At 35.4% G+C, this 23,666-nt stretch overlaps 1 protein-coding gene across 1 annotated transcript in view; it reads left to right on the top strand.

Annotated features, from left to right (window-relative positions):
- CNTNAP2 (contactin associated protein 2) overlaps positions 1–23,666 on the top strand; it is a 1,078,336-nt gene that overhangs the window by 480,420 nt on the left and 574,250 nt on the right. Inside the window, exons 6-8 of the mRNA XM_079302400.1 lie at positions 10,852–11,055; positions 14,654–14,838; positions 18,020–18,163. Of these exons, the coding sequence (XP_079158526.1) occupies positions 10,852–11,055; positions 14,654–14,838; positions 18,020–18,163 (533 nt within the window). The remainder of the gene's footprint in view (positions 1–10,851; positions 11,056–14,653; positions 14,839–18,019; positions 18,164–23,666) is intronic.

Genomic DNA, 23,666 nt, shown 5'->3' with positions numbered 1-23,666 from the left:
AAACACAAGGAAAACATTTGCTGATAAAGCAAATCTTCTGTTTCCTTGTTCAGTTAAGGAAAGAAAGGTGAAAATCCAGTTAACTGAAAGTCAATGCTTCTGGCAGAATTAAATGTACAAATAAACTGAGCATGTGGGTCGCAGTAGGTGAAATCTAGAAATCCTTTTGAACCTTTATGATTTTGTGACTATGTGCTCTTACCTGATGTACTTCTTGTCATGGAGAACATTTTTGCAATAAAAATGTTTTTTTCCCTCTCAGGGAAGTAGCTCACTTTATATGTGTGATATAATGCAAGCATTTCATATTGCTGTATATTGAGTCCTTCTGCGATTTTCTTTCCCAAAGTGTAAGCAGTGTTGCAAGTGATGCTGATGCAGTATCATCAATCCCTACATTTTTGCTAATTGTTATTCAAATACAGCACTCATTCACTTAAAATTGGTAACTGTATGTCCTTTTACAGAAGCACCTTAATCACTGGAGGCTGTTTAAACATTAAATTATTAGACTTTCATTGAACCAAGGCAGAACCTAATGAATGTAGATCATCTGAAAATAAAACTTTGACTTGTAACTTGAGTATGAGTGGGGCTTTTAAATTGAACACACTAAAATAAATACAAAGGACAGAAAACACTGGATCCAGCCATCAGAATGCTGACACTTGATTTATGTAGGACAGCATTTGAGATTCAGATTTTATGGCTTACAAGTTTGGAATCCAAACACTTTCTTATATCATAATCCTCCAGACCTCATTGTGTAAGGAGTACAGTAGAGGTATGCATGATCTTAGATATGTTGAATGTTAGGCAGGAGAAGAAAAAATATTTTACTGAATTACTTATTTTGAATTATTTGTCCTCAATCAAATTCCAGTGGTCTGCTTTTCATATGTTGTGCTAAACACAAGAAATTTATCTCTGATTAATTTGAAAATAAAACAGTGAAACTGAACTGCACAAATGCTCAAAGTTGTTCAGCTATCATTAATGCTAAAGGATTTTCCTCTATTTACTCATCATTTTGAATTGAAATAAAGTAGATGAAAGTAGCAACTCACTAGTTTCTGTTTCTATAAAATTAATTTGTATACCAAGATGGAATTAGCAGCAGTCTTACAGTTGTAAGAAAGGACTACACATCTATTAGAAATGGGGTTTAGTGACACCCGTTTTTTGCCCTTAGGCAATAGTGAGGTTACTCACTATAATAAATGTGAGTGTCTCATGGCCACCTCTGTCTCAGTCTTGCACTCTTGTGCTCTTGAGAGTCAGCTGCAGAAGTCTGAATGACTGTTATGAAATTTTTACTGCATGAGACTTAAATGAGCGCAGGAGATTGAAACAGTCCATGCTCCATACTCCTTAATTGTTGTCCATGCAGCTCACTTTGAGAGTTCAATTTAGAAATACAAGCTCCGTGGTTAGAAGAAGTAAAGAATATGTGTTAAAGAGTGATTTTGTGAATAAAGGATAGGGAACATGATTGAGAAAGAAGAATTTGGTCTTGAATAATAGGTGTTCTGGGAGCACCCAGATATTAAAAGACATGGAAATATTATATACCAGGAGATGATTGAACTGGGTGGCATCAGCTCAAAAAGAAATCAAAGAGAACTTCTAAACCAGTATTTTGTAGGTCAACTGTGTGTCTTCCTATTTTCATGTAGCTGTAAACACTAAAACCAAAGCTCCAGCTAGTCATGTGTTTCCTTAATGTTTTAATAGATTGTCTTTTCCATTTTGTAGATTATTAATTCACTGAGTAAATTGAGTGTAAATGTTATAAGACATGGTACAACTTTTTTTTGCTGTAGTTCTTTTTATTAAGCAATGAGTAAATTCAGCAGTGTAATAAGGATTTAGACCTGTTTTGGCCATTAACTGTGCGAGAGTCAGAGCTGTCTTTTTGTATTGACCTGGAGCTCTTGTGATTTACCTTTTTAATAAAACAGTGAAAACATTACTAGAGGCTGGCTATTTTCAAGCAAATGAAGTTCTTTCCTGTACCTGGTTTTAGAGTTTAATTATATACATTAATGTTCCCATTGTGATCCAATGTCAAATGATGGGTTTCAAATGAAGAACAGAACTAAATGGAGTAATAATTGCAAGGAATGCTACTGGCTTGTAAATCAGCATGATAAAAAACAATAAAGCAGATTTTCTTTAGAATATTTGAATTATACATACATTTTTTATCAGATTTATTTTGAAGTACCATAGCTAGAGAATAGTAGATCATAGAGAATATTTTGTTATGTATAGTTCATAGTTGCAAGGTGCCTGAATTTTAATTTTCATGATCATAAATGAATCATATAAAGTTATACATATGAAACTTTTCAAAGTGTAAAAACACATGTACAGCCATCAAAACAGTTTTTTATTGATACTGGATCTTTTTTTTTCCCCTCCAAATAGACTTCTTAAATAGATTGCATCTCTTAGCATGCATGGTAATTGACTTTCTGGAGCCACAAATCAGAACAGATTGTGAAAATAATAGTTTTTGTCTGAGATGAAGATTATCTTGGGTTACAGTCCTAGTTCTCTCTGGCAGTGGTAGAAGTCCACTATAGGAGACTACTATGTACTGTTCAGTATGACTTTGCAAATTGTGGTTAGAATGCATAAGCTATAAGACACTATAAATATGTTCCTTTCCTCATTTATCCACCTTATAGTAAAAACACAGCATATCTAAAAATGTTCCCATTTAGTTTTTAAATGAAATATTTTTTTTTAAATTTGAAGAATCAATGAAAGAAAATTTGCTTGAATATCATCATCCAAAAAAATAATTAACCTTACATTGATAATTTTTTGAAAAATCACCCTATTTGTACACATTATTAAGAAAATAATTTTGTAGTGTATTTGGAGACCTCATCTAAGTTCACAAAATTTTCAAATGCTTTAGTGTTTTCTTCTGCGTATATGGTAACTAATACAAGTTAGTTGAAGCTGCTCAGAACTTCACTGTTTTATACACTCATTACAAAATTATTGTCTTAAGTAACAGTTAGCTTGTATAAAAATTTAGTTTAATAGCGACAGAAATAACCCAATTTTCCTACCGAAAAAAAAAAAAGTGGCAGGACAAACACATACATACACAGACACAGGACAATTTTTAGCCTTGGTCATTATATTACGTATCTTTATATATATATATTGTATATTCTTTTTGATTTTTTTCTTTTTAAATTTTGCTTCTACTTCTTTTTCATTTCACTTATTGATTTTATTTCTTATTAGATAGGAAATTACAACAAAGCAACATATTTATGGACATCTTCACAAGACTTAGAAAAATGAATAGTAAATGCCACCATTATAATAACTGCAAATTTTCTAGTAGGAACATTATATTAGGATAAAAATAGGGGAAAATATCTGTGCTTTGAAATTAAATAAAAAAATTAAAATACCAAGTGTTTTTAAAATATCTTCAGTAGATATTGCACTCAGGACTTGGCAAGCACCCTCACTACCTTAGGGAACACTTCTTCACAGATTTATTCAGAGAGTTTCTGGCAGGCATATAAAAATAAGAGTAAAGTTCATGTCATTTACCCAAGAACTGAGTTAAAAATACACCTTGACAAAACACTCTTACTACTTTGATGCTGCATTTCCATATATACACTGTATGTATTGTAAAGAAAAGGAAGGAAGAAGTTCCACACCTCCTTGCAAAGGTATTTTTTCTCTTTCAAACACTGACATCACTTGACAGACAACAACAGCGCTCAGGCTCAGTGCAGTGGAAACTAAGCAGGCAAGAGAAACCTAAGATTGATTTTCCTTCACCATGTGCTTCTAGAATATGAATAAGTACACATTATTGTATATGCAACATACATCTGTATCTATATTAGCTGGATTTTTTTTTTCTTTTGTGGCAGGTGCATTGCCTTTTGAAAAAGAGAGTAAAGGCAGTGCGAGTTTGACTGCAGCAGACTTCAGACTAGAGCTGCCCATGTCCTTAGAGCTGGGCTGTAGCGCCGGAAGGCAGAGCTCAAACACGGCACCTTTGGCTCTCTGCCTTCCTGCAAGAAAACATGAAAGAGGAGGCAATCTTTTGTTGGGCCATGGCTTAGTTGGGGTTTGGGTTTCTTTCTTTATACTTACAGAATTTTTTTCCTCTAAGTTGCTAGAAAACTAACTACAGAATTTTTTTCCTCTAAGTTGCTAGAAAACTAACTACTGGTACTTAGGGATACTTCAGAAAAACAAAAGTGGCCAACATCGGGAAAGGAGTGTAGTATCTGACTACACTTTTTTCCCCTCTGGGAGTTTCTCTCCGAGGGAGGAGGTAGCAGGAGATTTTTTGGGGGGCGGGGTGCAGCTGACTGCTCTCTTGGGGCTTTGGCGGTCGAGCTGCTCCCCAGGGAAAGGCTTTTCGCCACCGCCACACAGTCCAGCCGGGAGCTGCCTCTCTGCCGCTGCTGGGCCCGCACCCTGCCCTGCCAGGACACCTCGCAGCTCCAGCTGCCGCCACAGAGCGTCTGACACACCTCATCCTCCACCCCGGGGTTTCTGCTCGTTCCCGCTCGGTGCTCCTCAGCCTCCTGCAGGGCAGCGGGACCGAGTGCCCAGGGCTGGGGAAGCAAAGCCTCTCTCTCCCATCCCTGCCCGTCCGGGCCCAGCCGCCATCGCCGCGTGCCCCGAGCCGGCGCCACAGCGCCCCCTGGCGGCGCGGGGAATCCTCGCTGGCGCCCCCTGGCGGCTGAGAGCGGAACTGCAGCGAGGGGAAAGCGCCGCGGCCGGGAAGGGTCACCGGGATCCTGATCTGATTGTTGGGAATGCTGCGGTCTGTTCCTGTTTGTTTGCTTTGTTACACATGCTAGTAAAGAACTGCTATTCCTATTCTCATATCTTTCTGCCTGAGAGCCCCTTAATTTCAAAATTATAATAATTCGGAGGCAGGGGGTTTTACATTCCCCGTTTCAGGGGAGCTCCTGCCTTCCCCAGCAGACGCATGTCTTTCAAACCAAGACAGACGTGTATGTCTAACATAAGCTTAGCTAACTTAATTCCACTGAGGCTCAAGCTGCAAAGACCCCAGTGGCAAATTCATCATGCTGTCATGTTGAAAATGTAGATTAGGATTTTCCGAAGAAATTTCTGTAAATGCAGTTTTTTTGTGACTAATAACAAAAGGCTTTATTCTTAGTATGGTTCTGATCCTTATCCCTGGCTTTGTTAGAAGAAAACATTCTTTTTTTTTTGCTCCTAAAATATGCAAACAATACTCTTTTTATGCCCTTATATTTCCCTTAATGATATCTTTGTACCAGTGACTAATATGTAAATATATATATAGCACTATAGTAGAGCTACAAGTGACATTTCAGATGTGGAACAGTTTGGGCCAGCCAAAGATGCTTCAATGTATTGCTGATATTTTTAGATAGTAGATGCTCAGGTTATGAGTTTTACCATCTATTACTATATTACTAGAACATCAGAGTTCAAGGTTCAAACTATGGGGTAAGAAAAGAATGCTAAAAAAGAGGATCTTTTCCCTAAAGCTCATTTAGTCTAAACAGACAATTTAAGCAGATGAAAAAAATGAATGAAAGATAACAGAGTGAGAAAATTTCACCTTAGGTTGCTGTCTGTCAGTTGTACAGAACTTTTATATCTTTAATCCCACTGAAATATTCTGCAGAGGCTTTGAAGAGTCAATCATTCAGAGATCACTAGCAATTTAAAATGTGTACATGATAAATTTGTAATTTAGGAGGAGAAACATACTGCCATGGATTTTGATCACTGTATGGTAAACATTTTTCTGGAAAGCACTTTGCTGTTCTGCTTTGTTTTGATTGGTGTTATTTTATTGTGTCAGAAAGCAGAGATTTTTTAGTAACTCCAGGCAGTACCTTGATCAAAGTAATAAGTAGCTGTGAAGAAGTCTCAGTATTTCATGAGTCTTTATGAATGAGCACTTCTCCATTCTTAAAGTGCAGGCATTGAGGATAGTTATATCTCTTTCACAAGAAATGGATCAAGTAGTGAAATTCTGGAGCTTGAGTCTGATTTGGGGCTGTTTCTTTATAATTAGTTAATAAGTTGTTTTGGAGCATCAAATAAATTATCATCAAATAGATTTCATGCCCTCATCAAATTTTGCCAAATCCTGCATGTAGCAGAAAGTAGAGGATAAAAGCATAGCTAAGAGGACCCAGACTGGGGATTTAGCTTCCTTTGAGATTTGTGAATAGGGTCACATTTGTCACCTAATATTCTGTCAGTCTTTGCAAGGCACTCAGAAATATTTTTTAGAGGAAAATTGATGTTATAAGAACTAATGAAAGGATTTTAATGTGGTTTTAAACATTTACTGGGATAAGGCCTAACACATCTTCCTAGCCAAAGGAAAGTGGTATTATATTTTTACTGTTTTAGCAGTTGTCACGGTGTGACTGGAGGGTTTGCCAATTTTAAATATTTAATTTTCTTTAGAGATAGGATTTAGGAGTAAAGACAACACAGGCTCAAAATTTAAAAAGAAAGTACAAGAACAAATTCATTAATAACACAAGAAAATATTATTCAAAATAAGATTCCTAAATTATTCCCTCCTCCTTTCAATACACATTTCTTACCAACCACATACAGAGAACACTTCAGTCAGTTATCCACTCAAATAATCATTTCAGTTCACTTAAGAGAGAAAAGTTCCTTTTTCTGCTTTAGACTTAGGGGGTGTCTTCACCTTCACAGTCTGCATCTGCCAGGGACTTACAGAAAAATGAATTTTCCTGTCATTCCCACAGTCCTTCCAGAGCCATGTTATGGGTTACGATGCACACATGGGGTACTACTTTTAAAGGCAGGCTGCTGAAAAACAAAATCCTCTTTATCATCTTTTCTATCAAATATCTCTGTTCATATTCCAGTCCCAAAACAAAGAGCTCAATTTCCTGAGGCAAGGAAAGTCTTCAACTCAAGCACCCATCCTCCCCAAGTATATTTCACAGTTTAAAGGAATTTTAGTGAAGTCACAATCCCCTCATAGCCCCACAAAAAAAAAAAAAAATCTTTTCAGCTAATAATCAGTTGCATCTTTTCCATCTCTCCCCATGAGGAACTTTATCTTCATTCCGCCGACTTCTGTGGACTCCATGCTTTGTTCCTTCTCATAAAGGGGGTTCAGGAGATTGAGAGTCTTATCCAGACATTAAGAAGTTAAAATTGTATCCAGATTGTGAAGAAGAAAGCATGCGGCCGGTGCCGGGCACCATGCAACCCCACCGAGCCAAGCCGGGGCTGGACTAAGAGCTCCCCGCAGAGCCGGTGCTGGGCAGGGGTGCTGAGCCGGACCCTCCGCAGAGTCAGGGTCGGGCCGGGATGCTGGGGCTCGGCCCCAGACCAAGCCCAGCTGGGGGCCCCCGCTCCTCCGGAGACCGGAAGCTGAAAGACCCACCAGAACTTCATCCACTGTGATTTGTGAAAGCGAAATAACTTTCCATTGGTTTCCCGAGCTGTCCATCACCAAATCAGCTCTCTGTTTGGTGCCAGCAGCTCACTGGAGAATCCCCGGGAGACGGGACAGCCCCCTCCATTGCCGGACCACTTGGAGCTTTCCCTGAGGGGAAGCCAACCCTCCCCACAAGCACGTGAAACCAACACAGCAGTGTTTTCCAATCTATCTGTATAATAGGAAATCCAGTGGGGCAGAAAACAAATTGCAAGTGATCAGATTTGTGCTTCCTATTTCCATGCAATAAAAAAAACCCCAAAAAACTCAGGTTTCCCCCCCCCTCCTTTTTTCTTCATTTTCTTCTTTTTCTCCCTCTGTTTTTAACTTTATCTTTTCTTATGGAGGTTTTCTCCATTGCAGCAGTAGCCTCTGACAGCAGTCACTGACAACACAGGTGAATGTACTTCATGTGATGGCTGAGGTCTTTTTCCTAATAATGCTGATAAATGAGTGGCTAAGGATGACAAAAATTATATCGTTACACTGCAATTATAGGAATTACAGGGTTTACTGTATGAGCAGCATTCTGCACTATGGTAATTGTCATGATATTAAATATGTGGGTGTCATAGAAAGAACACAGGCCATTACTACATATGATAACTCTTAAACATAATTGCTGTGTAATCTTCAGGTGATTGAATTATCATTCAGACCCATGCTGACAGTACAGCCCTGCATTAAAAAAAATATGCTTAATCAAAAATTCCTGCTGTTTCTCTTTTGAGTTGGATTCTTTTCAAAATATGGAAATTAAGGGACAGATTCTGGGAAAATGTGACCTTTTGCTCAGCTTTGTTAAAATGTGTAATATAAATTTTCTTCAAAAATGAAAACACATATGCAACTGTAATGATGATGTAGAAACAGAGGATATTCTTTCTTTATCATGGACATCTTGTGAATCCACAAAACGGCGTCATTCTAATGAGCTCTGGTCAGATCCCTGGCTGTTAAAGCAACTTTTTCCAGATGATACAAAGTGGTACTGGGTGGCCTTAGGGGAAAGCTGATATACCCCATGCAGCAGTTTCTGTAAACATCAGAAAATAAATTTAAGAAATTTTATGGAAGACAATCTCAGACATTGCACGTGGAATTATCTTTTTATGTATCTTTGGTATGAAGTTTAATTAAGGTGTAATGTCCATCAATTTTCTTTCATTTATAACACTAGTGCTTAGGTACCTGTATGCAGATTCAAAACAGCAGGATCTCTATGGCAAATTTGTTTTACATTGAAGTATGATTTTCATGATAAAAGAGTGACTTTCATGCTCCATTTTTTGTTCTATACATAGATTCCTTGTTTCTTTAAAAGTTGGCTTTGGTATTTTTTCCATATACTACATACAAAAATCTCAGTAATTAATTTCTCAGATCTCTTGATAGCTTGCAAGGCAACAAAACCAACTGGTTCATATAGTCTTTGTTAAACTTTTTTTCTAACAATTTACTTTGTTTCTTAAAAAAAGCAATCATTCCAGAAGTAATGGATTTACTTGAGTCATGATAACCCCACTTCTGCAATCCCATTTGTTGCATGATAATCCCACTTCTGCATCTATACCTGAGAAAAAGTGTCCACTTTCATGCTGATTACTTCTAAATGGACTTTTTGTACAACAAATGCAACATACCATTTTGATATTTAATTTTGAGCTGACTCCCATGCCTAGGATTTGTCATTTGGAAGAACCAGATCAGGCTGAGAGTTCTACTTGTACTTGAAGCTTAATACATACTTATTGAAATTTGCAATTTAAGATGTGTTTTATAGAGCAAAGTGATGTTTCTAATATATAGTGCTGAATTCTGACAAAAATTAGATATATAGTTTTATTATGGGATATTGTAGTCATTTGTAAGGGTTGTATTTTATGTACTGAATACAATTTTATGTACTGAGTAAAATTTGTAATTTAGTTGGCATAAACAATAAGGGGGTCACAGTTTATCACTTCTTCAGAAGTCTTTTCAGGATTAGGAAGACTTGGCAATGTAAATTCCAACTGAAATATATGTAGTTAGGAATAGTGTTTTAATGGAGTTTTGAAACAATCTTCTGTGTTAATTACACAACAGAAATGTGTTTGTCTCTGTGTTTTAGAGAAGGGATGGAAGATTTAAGTTAATTCCCACCATAATAACAAAAACAAGTTAGGAATTTTAAAAAGTTGAAAGCAATCACTGAAGAGCAGACCACAGAAGAAGGCAAAAATCAGATGCATTAGAAGAATATATGATAAAATGCCATCCTTCTTTTCATTCAGAGCATGAATGAACATGGTATGTCAATAAGGAGTATAAACGAAGAATTTATTTTTTGAAGAACATGTAGAATTTTACTTAATGGCTGTACAAATTGTTAGTTGTCAACAGGGAGGATTAAATGTTCATACAAATAATTGCTATGATACTGATGATTTGATTATTAGCAGCTTACAAAGGGGACGTCTTAAACAAATTTGTGTAAATTTTTAGAGATAAATATCTGTTTGAAATATTTTACAGAACTCCGCTTAAGTGACAAGATTCAATAATCATCATAAATGCATCTGTTGAATGGAATCCAGTTCTGCATCTATTTTTCCTGTGGATCTAGCATCCAGAAAATTGTGGAAAATTGATATTCATTCTTTAGAGTAGAGTTTATGTCATGAAAATAAGACAACACAAAATTTTGTGGTGTTATTATGCAATATTTATATGAATATTGGATTGACCTTAAATATTTGTATCCTTCAGTTTCCATGTATTTTGAACAAAACCAAACATGAAAAAAAAAATAGTTCGAATGACAGAGGTTTTTTTTATTCTTCTTAAATTTAGTTGCAGTCACAACTTGCCTGGCATTTCCTGAAATAGACGAGGCTTCTATCTGTTTTACAAAAAGTCTGAAGTTCTCAGGTAGTTGCTCTGGGTTCATGTTTTATTGTTTGTAGTCCTTACAGATACATATAGTGAATTTTAAACAAGTATCAAATGATTTATTAATGACAACTCAGATGTTTACGCTACATTTTGAGCTATAATTAGGAAAATGTGCATGGCAGCAACTGTATTTGAGAGAAACTGAAAGTTATTGAGTACAGCTGTAGAATTTTTCCTCCCAAATCTGATTTGTTTCTATTTTTGCATTATGTGAATTAAATTTTTATTCTCTCTGGTTCTTACTTTTTATGGTATTAAAATTCTGGTCTAAAGAAAATGTATTTACAATGCATATCACATTTCCACGTTTTTTATTCTGTTCAGGTACGTTCTGCATATGGCATTTCTGTTTTTCCAGTGGCCATAGGCATATATAATCACTCATCAATGATTTTATTTTCTTTTTCCTTTAGGGGCTGATGTTATCAATTTTGATGGCCATGTAGTGTTACCGTACAGATTCAGGAACAAGAAAATGAAAACACTGAAAGATGTCATCTCTCTAAAATTTAAGACCTCTGAAAGCGAAGGTGTAATCTTCCACGGAGAAGGACAGCAAGGAGACTATATCACTTTGGAACTGAAAAAAGCCAAACTTGTTCTAAATTTAAATTTAGGTATGTTTTGATTGTTTAGTTTTGTGGTAGTTTTTAGGTGTCCCACAAAAATTTTAGGTCAAACATTTCATCCTCTTTCCCACAGCAATTTGATAAACCACATAATTTAATCAGATAATTTGTTGAAAACCCTGTTAATTCCCTTTCTATATGTTGGGGGAGCATGAGTGTGTGTTTGCTTCCATCCTGTTCCTTTTGCTCTGTGTGAGATACTATGAGAAGTAGATCCTACAGAAAAACAAGATCAGATTTATATTTCCATTATTACAGACAAACAAACAAAATAGTTTACGAGAATTGTATTTGGGCTCAGCTGTGGCTGTATGTGAGAGAACAATGCTGTCATCACTTCTGGAGGAATAATGGTCACTGTTAAGAACCTTGCAGAGAAAAAAACCCCTATCTGTCTAGGAGCTACAGTCCACATGACGTTGGAGTTCAGCAGCCTTCCTAGAGTCTGAGAAGGAAGACTAGGAAAGGAAAAGACATCAATTATTTTATTAGGCAATCTTATGATGAAATCCTGTGTATGTTACTCTAGTTGCAGTCCTCCTAGTAGAGGACTACGGCTCATAAGTGACTGGTTTTATAAAGTGCATTTATTATGAAAAAGAACCACATTTATCTGGTTTCAGGTATTTTTGCCATTCAAACAAAGGAACCTTAGAAAATTATTTCATGCAATTTTCCTTAGATCTCTTATAGACACATGAAAATTAAATTGTTCCATTTGCTATTTACATTTAATAGTACTTATTTTCCTATATACTTACTAGTGTTTTCTCCTGTTCTTTTTCTAACAATCAATATCAACCAGTAATGAGGAAAGCACACCTTCCTATAGCAGTTACTATTTTTAACAATTTTAATTGCAGTAGTAACCCTTTCATTTCCTGTTTCTCTATATCCTTCAGCAAAAACTGTCTTTATAAGCTATTATAACTTCTGTATATGAGTTTGGTGAGCATATTCTTAAATTATTAAGCTGATAAATGGGACTAGGCCTTGTGAAACACACTCAATAAACAGACATAATACTTTATGGTGTTATTATTCCTCTGTCCGAGTGTTGTCTTTGCATCAGACATAGTAGGAAAGGATGCTCATCATTCAAACTAGGCAGAAACACCAATTTCATGTAGTGGTTTCAATTTGCTAATTTGAGATTTCCTGGCCAATGCACCAATTATTGTTGTAGATTTAGCACTGTGCATTTAAATCACCAGTGCACCCACTAGAATTATTTACTCATTTCCTGCTGTGAGATAGGATTAGGAGGAGGGCAAAACAGGCTAAAACTTTGAAGAGTATAAATATAAACTGCATTACTAGAAACCATAAGAAAAAATAATAGTAATCAGAATAAAACTTGAAGAACACTTCTCCTCCCCCCACAACTTCTTTTCATTTACACTGACAATGTACAGAAACACATCAGTCAATTTATCATCTCTAAAAATACTCTTTCACCAATGTACATAGGAAGAGGGGACTTCTCTTCAGTCTGTGGAGACTTCTCATGGCTTCGAAGTCACAGTGAATCAGCCACCTGGGAGAAAGAAAATCTGTGTAAAAATCCCTTCCTTGACTAACACCCTTGCCACAACTGTTATCGAGGACTATGTCAACTAATGGGGCACATAAGTTTAAGGATTAGCAGTTCAAAAGCAAAAGCTCTCATCATCCTTTGAAAACAGAAGTCTTTCTTCTTCTTCCCTGGTGGGCAACAGGAGTCTTCATCTCTCTCCTCTCTGTTTAAACCTCTCATGGGATCACAGCTACTTCAACAACTGCATACTTCAACACAAATGCCTTTGCTCATGGCCTTAATGTGAATGCTTCATCCACCCAAAATGCACTTCTACAAGTTACAAGGAAACGAATATCTTCTCTACAGCTTAAGAGAGAAATTTCAGACCACGACTCTCCTTCTTCCCTCATCTAGGACCTGATTCCTCCTCCTTGTCTGACTTTGGTGTCTCTATGCAATCTTCTGTGTGTGTCTCCATCTCTGTCCTTTTCTTTCACCTGAGAGACAGCAAAGTGTCTGCAAGTCTCATCTAGGCAATGAAAGAATTAATATCTTGCCCAGGCCTGCAGATGCTCAGGTGGTTCCTGCCAGGTGGGGGCCTGGAGCTATTTAACGTAGAGAGTCCTTCAGCAGCCTATTCCGGGGGGATGGGGGAAACCCCCAGCCTGGCCTGGTCCCAGCCAGACTAGTAACCTGCTGAACAGCTGGAACCCAAAAAAAGAAAGATTCCCAGGGTTTTTCATGTGCACATGTGTTCACAAAAGGCGCCCAAACCCTCTCATTGGTGTAACAACGTGTCAGTACTAAAACTAAGACACCAAGTGGTCCTTGTCAGGTCCAAAGGAGGCTGCCCAGGTCCTGACAGGGAACAATTTCAGGAAATTAATGCATACCACCACACTTGGTGAGATCCAGTGACTTAGTTTCAAGCACCAGGATGGGGAGACAGAAGTGGATTTAGATTTGACTTTGCAAACAAACTGAGGCTCAATGACATGCATGCAATTCTTTTTCTTTTTTTTTTTTTTTTTTTGTACAACAGGACCATTACCTTCAGCACAAAAGCAGGATGGTTATTTGTAGGGAAGTAATGTCTTAAGCTATGGAAGTGTGATTTGCCAGAAGGTGTTTTCAGCATACACAAACTTTAATGTCTCAGTTGCAGGCATTCTTGAGGGTAAGAAACTCTCAGCCTCAGAAATGCTTTAGGTCCTCATGTATTCAGAACATGGAAGATTGCATTGAGTTATTGAGCAGTGCAGCAATTTTTTGCACTTACTGCTGAATTAGTCATTTGCTGCTTCAGTTGGGATTCATGCTCTCAACCTTTGCTGGCTTAACTATGTCAGTCAGACGGCAATGAGATGTGATCTCTGACTAGCACAGCTACACTGGCAAAACCTCCTGGATAACACAGCAGAGAATTGCAAAATTGTGCTTTTCCTTCCTAGTAGTTTGACTTCCAGAATAGGAAGATTGCTTCAGGATATCAGACCAAAATAAGTTGTATTAGCAGAAGATGGATTTTTGCTCATGTTAGCTCAGTCTGCGGTGAGCCTTTTCCCCTCTGCTTGCTGGTATAATGATACTGGTAAAGGCCACAAAGCATATGACTCAAGAGTGAAAGGGTTTTTTTGCCAAAGTCTGTTATCAGGCTCCATGTCCTCCACAGCATTAATAAATTAGTACAGTTCCAGTGCAGCTCAGGATCTGGCCCAGAGGTAACAGCTTTTCTTTTCTGTAGCATAGGAGCAAAAGCAGAAAACCCTTGATAGAAACATCTTTACAATTGGAAATTGTCATTGCTTCTCAGGTTCCTTTCCAAATAACTGCTATTATGAATTTATACATGTACTTATACAGTTCAGTGATCATATGCTTGCTGCATTTGGTCTAGCTATTTGTATTGGTGGCAGCAACTCTCCATTGGGCAAATCTCAAATTCATAGCAGACTGACTTCCTCCAGTTTATTATATCTCTGGTATGATTCAGGTTAAGCATGAACAAAGAGAAAAATATTTGCCTAACTGGTATGAGGTAAGAAATCCTATTGTTTCTGTTCTCAGGCAGCAACCAGCTTGGCTCCATTTTTGGCCACACATCTGTGACAACAGGCAGCCTCTTGGACGATCACCATTGGCACTCCGTCATCATAGAGCGCCACGGGAGGAACATCAACCTCACCCTCGACAGACACATGCAGCACTTCAGAACAAATGGAGAATTTGATTACCTGGACCTCGACTATGAGGTAGACAGTGAAACTTCTTTATTCTTGTTCAATTTGGTTTTATAAAGATAAGTCCACTAAGAAAGCTAACATAATTTGTTTTCTTAATTTTTCATACATTTATTTTGATTACTTATTCCCTTACACTTCCTGAAACTTTATTTCCAACCAGGTTCTCTCTTAAATGTAAATTATATTTCTCTTAATTAGCCTACCAAGTCCCATCTGCTATGACAATCATCTCAGCCCTTTATTTTAAAGTAGGAGATCTGTGTTATTCAGCAAGATAGGCATACACAATTTTAAAAATCTTTAAAAGCAGCTACTCTAAGCAGGAAGTATATTATAAAAAGTATGATGCAATCTGTTCCACTCAGGTGATAATTCTGCTCTTGAGCCAGAAAGCCTTAGTCTGTGGTGATATTATTTGTTTTTAGCAATGGAAGCAGGTTAGAACCTTTTTATTAATACAGATCTTGAACTGTCCTGTCTTAGATAGGTAGATACTTCTTTGTATTTTTACAAATATGGAATCAGTAGTTTCTTTTTAGAAAGAAGCAATGAAGAGTTAAGGAAGTTGTAAGAAAACTTGTTTAATCAATCAGGTTAATGCACACAAGTTCTGGTAGTAATTAAATGTGGATTTTTTGTTTGATTACACTACAGCTTCAGCTATTATGAACTTGTTCAGCTGCTCTAATCTGTACACGAAATTCAGCATGTTGGTTATTGCATTCTTTATATAATATTTTCTTACACTCTTTACTGTTTCTAATGAGAATTAATTTAGTTGGCTGCACCAAATATGTAATTTCCACCCTTACAACTTTTTAAGATAATACAAATGCAAAAATTTTAAGCAAATATAAATGATGTCATAGAAAAAAGTTTGAATTAACTTCTGTATTTATATTTTTACATTTTTTTTACCAAGAATATATGAATGTTTGAAAGCTGTATTTATAACTGTAGTCAAATACTTGATAAATTCAAAAAAATGTTTACAAATACATTATTTGCTGGCAGCTCCAATGAGAAAATAACAAGCAAATTTGCCTATAACTCTATTAATTATCGAGAACTGAAGATCGGAACTAGGCTACTTAAAACTCATACAAGTAGATTTTATTAAAAGCTTTCAAGTGAATGAACTACAGAAAAAGACTGAATGCCATAATCCAGGGTTGTACAATTTGTGTACATCCATAAATACATATATATACATATATTTATTTATATTTATATTTATATTTATATTTATATTTATATTTATATTTATATTTATATTTATATTTATATTTATATTTGTATAGCATGCTTACATAGCAAACATATTGCATATAAAAAGTGTATCCCTAGTAAGAGTTGAAATCAGTGTATTCATCTTCCCATCCTCTCTGCATAAAAGGACTCACTGGCAGTTCTCAAATATACAATTCATTTTCCATATACATGGATCTCCTTGTGTTTAACTGAGCTTGTTTAAGTGTGTGTGTGTGTGTGCACATTTCTGTGATTCATATAAACTCCAGAGACTTAATCTTTTCCCCTTCCTTTCCTCACTATTATCTCACTGTTTTTGGAGCTAGACACCACAGACTAAATTTAAAGGTGTTGTCTTTGTGATTAACAGGGAATAAAGCCCAAAGAATCAAAACTATTTTTCATAGACAAAACAGTATCTAGGTTAGTCTCTTTCAGAAAAGTTAAGTAAACACAAAAGAGGAATAAACATTAGTTCTGATTGCATTTTCAAGATAAAAAAGTAGTCCAGTAAGTTGCTTTTAACTCACTGTCATGTTATGTGTTTTTTGCTTTTTCTTCTTTTCTGCAAAATTCTTCAATTTTTACATTAGATTTAATCCAAACACATGATTTTAACATGCATAAAATATTTGATGAGCATTAAAGTATTACAGTCTCATTCTCCATGTGAAGAGATGTACATTCTCTGAAGTCAACTCATATCAATGTGCAATACCTGAGGAAGTCCCCACAAGACTTTTACATACCAAAAGCTGGTGTGTGGTTTATAAATGTTTTAGGTTCAGATGTATAGTTTTAGTTCTTTGTATATGCCAAGAGGAAGATCCTCTTTGGGATGGAAACTGGTATCTGATGCATTTAAATTGGAAATGTCTGCCTAGAGCTCTGTTTTCCTGCTGTTGGTAACAATAAATGGAATTTACAATGAATAATGTTTAAAAGCTTTGATCTGCCAAATCTTAGCAGTGGACTACAAATTGATATTTTTCTGAACATCTGTGGGGCAGGAAAACAAGGTGTCATTATCATTTATGCCATCATTTAATCTCATGAGCCCCTATTCTTGGCATTTGGATTGCAAAACATTAATGTAACATTTTTCACTTCCAATCATTTCCATAAAGAACAATCATGTGGCAGAGACCTTTATCATCTCTATGGAGTGACAGAGAAAGAATTCATCAAAGATGAGCACTTGCAGTTTGTAAATATTTGGGTTTCTAAGTTTTTTAGCACTATAGATTATGAATGACCCAGAATCAATTACCCAGAGTAATGACATTCAACTGTAAGACAAAAACCAATTCCTATTTGAGATGACTGAGTCTTTGCAATAGTTGTCTTAATCTTCTCTAAGGAGATGATTTCACCAGATAAATCAAGGGATAGCTCCTCTTTGAGTATAGCTGCATGACAAAAGCATGTTCTTGGTAGTGAGATATCCCTCTGTCTACCAGAGGATTGCATCTTTAACTGCGTGATTCTGTAAATTCTTCTGGATGAAATAGATATGTAAGCATTAAAGCAAAATAACATGCCACATTGTTGCCCACTACTGCTGTGCTGTAGTCTGGCACAAGGTTAGAGTTGAGTGAATGTTTTAAATCAGACTATCTGGCTAATTTTATGCCTACTCTAATTTAGTAAAATACTGTGATGGATATTTGTCCAAATTTCTTCATTTGAAATGCTTATTTTATTTCTGTTCACTGTTTGGCCAATTAGAATAATGCTTGGGTTTGGCTACCATAAAAAAAATTAATTAAAATTCTTTTTCTGCTTATGCAGTATTTATTTTGATACATCCTTTTTCTGTAAACAATGCTGCCAGCTCTCTATTTTGCCGTGGTTGTTCAAAGAAATCAAAGTACAACAAAATTCTTTAGAAGTCTTTCCCATTCAGTAACTATCTACCATTTTTCTGTTTCATTTGAAGATAACATTTGGAGGCATGCCTTTTTCTGGCAAGCCAAGTTCTAACAGTAGGAAAAATTTCAAGGGCTGCATGGAGACCATCAACTACAATGGCAATAATATCACTGACCTTGCCAAGAGGAAGAAATTGGAACCTTCAAATGTGGTAAGATCATAATTTCATGGTCATCTACCTTTCTGCTTCTCTTTTTAAAGAAAACCGGAAGGTTTTTGAGGGTGTGTAGCTGATAGTTTTGTGTTACACTGCAATAATATGAAAAAAAATTGCAAATTTTACCACAAACCCAAAGATCTTACTGTATGTACATTTGTGGCTTAAAAAAAAACTTATTATCATGTATGAGCATTTTATTTTTGGGGTTTTGTTTCTTCTTTTAAAAATTAACCTTTAGTGTCTGTCAGATATTTCTGGTTTTAGGGTTTTTTTAAAGAAAATCAACTGAAGCAGTAAGTGCTTTTTCCCTTTCTTCTAAAATTATAGTAGTCCAAAACCAGTGCAGACAAGATTTATTATTAAATGAATTGCAGCTTTCTTGTGGCTTTAAATCCTGGTAACATTCCATCCCTGCTGAGCTAGTTGGATTGCTGGAGTGCAAAAGTCTTTGGATGAGAATGCTTCTACAGTCTTTTCTGATACATCTGAAAAACCTCAAGATATTATACTTGAAAATCATTATTTGCTTATTAACATTACAGTGCTTATTAGCATTTTACTCTATTTTTGCTGTTGCTTAAGTGTTCATAGCTGCTTTCATGTTCAGACTTGTGGCTTTATGGGCAGGGTGATTAAGAAAGAATGTATTTTAATTTTTGCATTTTTAAAGTTCTAAGTGTTCTGAAAGTGCTTCCTGGCATATAAAGGCAATGTGGATAAGGAATAAACGTATTATAGCTGTGAGTTTAAAATGGTTTGAATAAGTTTTCAAGGCTTTCTTCTGTACAAGCTTACACACTTCACAAATTCCTGCTAACAATATGTACACTTACACAATTTCATTTTCCTTTATGTAATAAATTATAAAGCTATATGGAGTGATGATGTCATGCAAAGGATTATCCTTGGATAGTAAAACTGAAGTTTCTATCATTGTATGAACATTATGACTAAATGGTCAAGGAAATCCAAAGGATAATCATGAGTTTGTGATGTTTGCCTATGGAACTGATAAGCCTATAAAAACCTGACATCTATAACCTTTTCTATGCATAAATTTCATTAGTATTGTCAAAGGCAAAGAGTACAATATATATTCATTTCATTAAGATTCCGGTTTCATAATTTTTTCAACTCAATCTAATCTCCTGAAACTTTACATTTTTAATTTTTGTTTTTTAATAATTTCATGAGATTTCCTTCCTGCAGGGCATTTTCATCTTTAACATAACCATGATTTTGAAAGATTAATTCCTGGTTTAAAAAATAATCTTTGTAGAGAAGCAATCTTTCCATTTTGCTCAATCAAGTTCTCTGCAAGTGAGTAGGACGTATTCTTAAAGCCTCTTTCTGAACAGAAGTGTTGCTTAAGAAGTTCCTATAGTGCAAATCCCGTTCTTTGGAGCCCTAGCCTCTCAAAAGTGTGACATAGCTAGCAGACATGCAAAGCCTCTGTAAAATCATATTTCTGATTGTTTCTTTCTTTGTTTCTTTACTTTTAAAATTCTGTTGCCTGTAACATGAAAATAAAATTCTCACAAGGAGCTCCAGCAGTATTAGTGCCACATCAAGAGGTGATATGCCAATTTTATTTGATGGTTTTGTTGATTTCCAATTCTGAGGATATCTAGAAAAATAGAAGTGAACTTTGTTTTCAGTAAAAATACTTAAATTGCTTCAGCTCTTGGAAAACTAAATCCATTTTACTCTAACTGAATCAACATGGATTTATATGTTTTTTACAAAAAAATTTTTCTCCTAGTTTTTAGCCTGATTTAGCAAGAGAAATAGACTTTCTTGAAACTACTGTTGTTGTTGTTAAGTGTGTTTTTGATGATGGCACTCAAGCAATCCAAAAGAGATCAAAGCTCCATTGTAGGAGATTCTGTACAAACACATAAGAGGAGACACATATCTTCCCTCAAACACAGTATTATCTTAAAAGCACAACACACACACCATAATGAGTCTGAATAGAAGCAATCAATGTGATCATGAGAACTATTACAAAGAAAGGATAAATTCAGAGAAAAGAAGGATTTTAAAGGGGTGTGAAAGAAAAGAAAATAATATTCTTAGATGAAGACAGTTGAATTTCAGAAGTTACGCAGTGAAAGGGACTTGACAAATGAATTATGCAAAATGAGGAGGCCTAGAAAATCAGAGATAACAAGATGATGGTCTTTATTTTTCTCTGAACAAAATTAAATTTAAGGAAAAAAAGTCTCATATACATACATGTTATGAACAAAAAATCACCACCAAGCACCTTGCGCTTCATTGAGGAATAAGGATGAAAAGACAAATTAAAAGCATTTTAAATTTAAATAAAGTCCAATCCTGACTTTAGTAACACATTTGATTTAGATTCAGAATGTAAAGGGGAAAAATTATTTTGATTCTTTTGTGATATTTAAGATGGCATACGTGTATAGTTCATTGCCCACACTGTATGATCCATCCTGATTTAACAGGTAATATAGTCTTAGTAAACTTATTACCTGTCTTTTGGGAGTTTCCTATTCAGCCAGTAGGTCTTTTAATTGGGAAAGGTATTTACAGTAGTATTTTACACAAGGGATTATGTTTGAATGTGGAAAGGCAAAATTGATTTATAAGTAAACATGAATCTAATTTGCCACGTAGATGAAAGATCATGGTGCACAGCTCAAGATACACAAATTGTTTTTACCTTTTCCCTGTCAGTGTGGTATTAAAAAAAATTCTCTAATAAGACTAAGAGTTTCAATATAAATGTGCAGTATATATTTGACTTCCAGATGTCATTGCACAGAAAGCTATTCAACAAGTCACTGAGTCTACAGAAAATTATATTCTCTTTGAAAAATTAAGAGGCTGTTGCAGAGACAAGCTGCAGATTAACTTGAACTCTTGACTTAGAACTAGTGAGCAATCTATATAAGATGGGCTGTACTTAAAAGAGAAGTCATCTTGTGAACTACTTTCATAGAAGGGTTCAATAACCCAGTTCATATTAATCTGAATAGCTCAGTAGGGAAAATGCTAACTAGCAGGGAAATTAGAATTATTCCTATCTCAAGAAATTTTTAATGCAGCTAGGCTGTTTGTAGGAAATGCATTCAGTGATGTGAAAAAGGATTTGAATGCATTCAGTGTTAACATTAATAAGTGTTATACATGCAAGTATCCAAAGCATCAGGATGACAGGAGAGTGTCAATTGGATACAAAAGCCTTCTTGTAAGGAGGAAATCGTTACTTCCTCTTGGCAACAAGGCAGCAAAAGAAACTCTTAAAAGTCTAACAGGATGCTCTCTGAGCCCTACTTAATTGGTACCTGTGACTGAACCATTAGGTGACCTCTCTCAAAAAATGATCAATCCTTCTGTGTGTATGCAGGACCGCCTTAACTATGTAACAGAAGTTCTTTCTATGCATGGTTGACCATTACACTGAGAATGATAACCAAGGGTTACAGAGAGTATTTCAGACACTCTCCACCTTTTTTCTACTATAGGTAAAATTTGTTGTTTAAGCACGAGTATTCTGTAGCAAACTTGGAAATGCTTAGATTGAAACTACTCAAACAAATGAGTTGACTATTTTGATTTCATGCTTACTTGGTTAAAAATGAAAAATTAAATATCTCTAGGCAACTTTTAAACTCACCACTCCCAAAAAACCAAACCAAACAAAAAGCAAAGCAAAACCACAAAAAAACAGAATTGACAAGCAGTTTAGCAGGGAAGTCTTTAGTCTTTACTCATAAAGTAGCTGTAATTTCTCTTATCACATAATTATCTAAAAGCTGTCTTTAGTTGTGTCAGTTATTTTTTTTTCCCAGTTCCTTGGATTTATATTTTTTTAATCCTTGGAACTTGGGCACAGGAAAAGCATGTGATTTGTAATGCTGAGATTTGATCATAAAACTTCAGAACAAATATAGGAGATCACTTTAAAGAAATATCTAATTCCAGATTACTGGAAACATCAGTGTTCCTTAAATTATCAGAGAGGCTGCCAACTTGATAGTAGAATTACTGCTAATTCTACTGGCCTTTAGAGGTAGACTCTGTACAACTTTGGATGTCTGCAGGAAAAAAGAGGTTGTTATGCAGAGTAATCAAAGTATTTATCTCAGTGCTGAAGAAAATATTATTTTTATTCATTTGTTTTTTTACATGGAAATCCAATATAGGAGGCTGAATCTGCCAGAGCAGTTGTATTTCACTACGATACAGATAAGCTGTTCTCTGATGTGATGTTCTTTTAAAACGTGATGGGTTTGGACATTGGCAAATGAGTGCTAAAACTTGCTTATTGATGTAATCCATCAAATTTTCTTAGGTCTTTCCTCCCACACATTTTCAGACATAAAGTTCCTATCTTGCTTCCAAATTCTCTACTTTCCCTCAAGATGAACTGTCAGATACACTTATGCACTATGAATACAGAAATGTGACATAAAAGCCTAAATCAGGAAGCCAGTAATATGGAATTTAAAAATAGTTATTCAATAAAGATGATGACTGATTTCTACTGGGATTCTGAACACTGCTTAGGTGGACCACATCTCTAAACATCTATGTACCTCCAAAAATGTTGATCAAGCCTTAATATTTTTTTAAATATACAAATAAATATCAGAGTAATTGCTATCTTGAATTTAGTAATAATTTCTGTACTGCATCAGATAAAATTATTTCTTCCTAAATAGAACTAAAATTGCCACATAATATCCACTTGCAACAGTGCATGAGAAAGCCTAACCATAGGACAGGATTCACTTTGCCACATATTATAGGAATTCTTCAGCAGAGGAAGTTTTCCTCTTATATTTGCATTCATTCAATAATAAGTTAATTCTGGACATAGATTACTACAAAGTATGATTTCTAAGGAAAAAAAAAAAAGGTAATATCCTACCAAGATTACCAAAAGGCAATATCCTACCTAATTTGGACTTTTGTTTTGAGAAATGACATGAGAACCAGAGAGAAAATTTCATGTCCCTAATTCTAGTCTGATTTACAGATACATTTTAAAGCTGCATAGATCAATAAAATTGACTGGATCTGTTGTTTATTTCCTGAAGAATAATAATTTACAGTGTAGAAACTGCAGTTTCTGTTTCAGACAAAATTATTTACTATCCAGAAATTTTGGGTGTTGGTTATGATCAGCTACTTCAAATATTTCTACTTCATGAATTGAAACATTATCATATGTAGTATTATTTAGTTGAAAACATAACAGAGAGGCTGATGTTCAGGTATTATACATCATTATTTTGAAACATCATTAATTGTGTTGGTTGACACGTTGATATCAGGGTATTTGGAAATCTGCACACATTTTTTATACTGTTCTGTTATAGGTTTCCATGGGGAACACAGACAAGCCCAAGTTTATCTGTGATTAATTTCTTTATCTTTTAACTAGAAATATTAATGCTTTCATCTAAGCTTCTTCTTAGACTACAACTCTTCAGGGCCAACTGCCTGTTATTTTGTG

Source organism: Erithacus rubecula, assembly GCF_903797595.1.
Source record: "Erithacus rubecula genome assembly, chromosome: 3".
Lineage (NCBI taxonomy): Eukaryota > Metazoa > Chordata > Aves > Passeriformes > Muscicapidae > Erithacus > Erithacus rubecula.
Note: the sequence above shows the minus strand (reverse complement) of the source record. Positions and strands in the feature narration are given on the sequence as shown.